At 67.8% G+C, this 286-nt stretch overlaps 1 protein-coding gene across 1 annotated transcript in view; it reads left to right on the forward strand.

Moving 5' to 3' along the window:
- The first annotated feature begins 6 nt into the window (after positions 1–6).
- The window catches only part of KPNB1 (karyopherin subunit beta 1), a 24,814-nt gene continuing 24,534 nt past the window's right edge, over positions 7–286 (forward strand). Inside the window, exons 1-2 of the mRNA XM_006924739.3 lie at positions 7–55; positions 159–217. Coding sequence (XP_006924801.1) covers positions 16–55; positions 159–217 — 99 coding nt within the window. The 5' untranslated portion in view covers positions 7–15. The remainder of the gene's footprint in view (positions 56–158; positions 218–286) is intronic.

Raw genomic sequence — 286 nt, forward strand, 5'->3', positions numbered from 1 at the left:
GCCGCCACCTCCGCCATGGAGCTGATCACCATCCTTGAGAAGACCGTGTCTCCCGGTAGGACGCAGGGGCCGGGGGTCGGGCTGAGGTGATTGGGTTGGGGGAAGGGAAGCCCTGGCCCCTCTGACCCTGTCCCCTTTCCCACTTTCCTTCCCCCCAGATCGGCTGGAACTGGAAGCGGCGCAGAAGTTCCTGGAGCGTGCGGCCGTGGAGAACCTGGTGCGTGCCATTCCGCTGACCCCCATCCCGCCGTCTCCCCATCCCCTGGGTGGGGGCCTTCCCGCCCTC

This window comes from Pteropus alecto, unplaced genomic scaffold (genome assembly GCF_000325575.1).
Source record: "Pteropus alecto unplaced genomic scaffold, ASM32557v1 scaffold98, whole genome shotgun sequence".
NCBI lineage: Eukaryota > Metazoa > Chordata > Mammalia > Chiroptera > Pteropodidae > Pteropus > Pteropus alecto.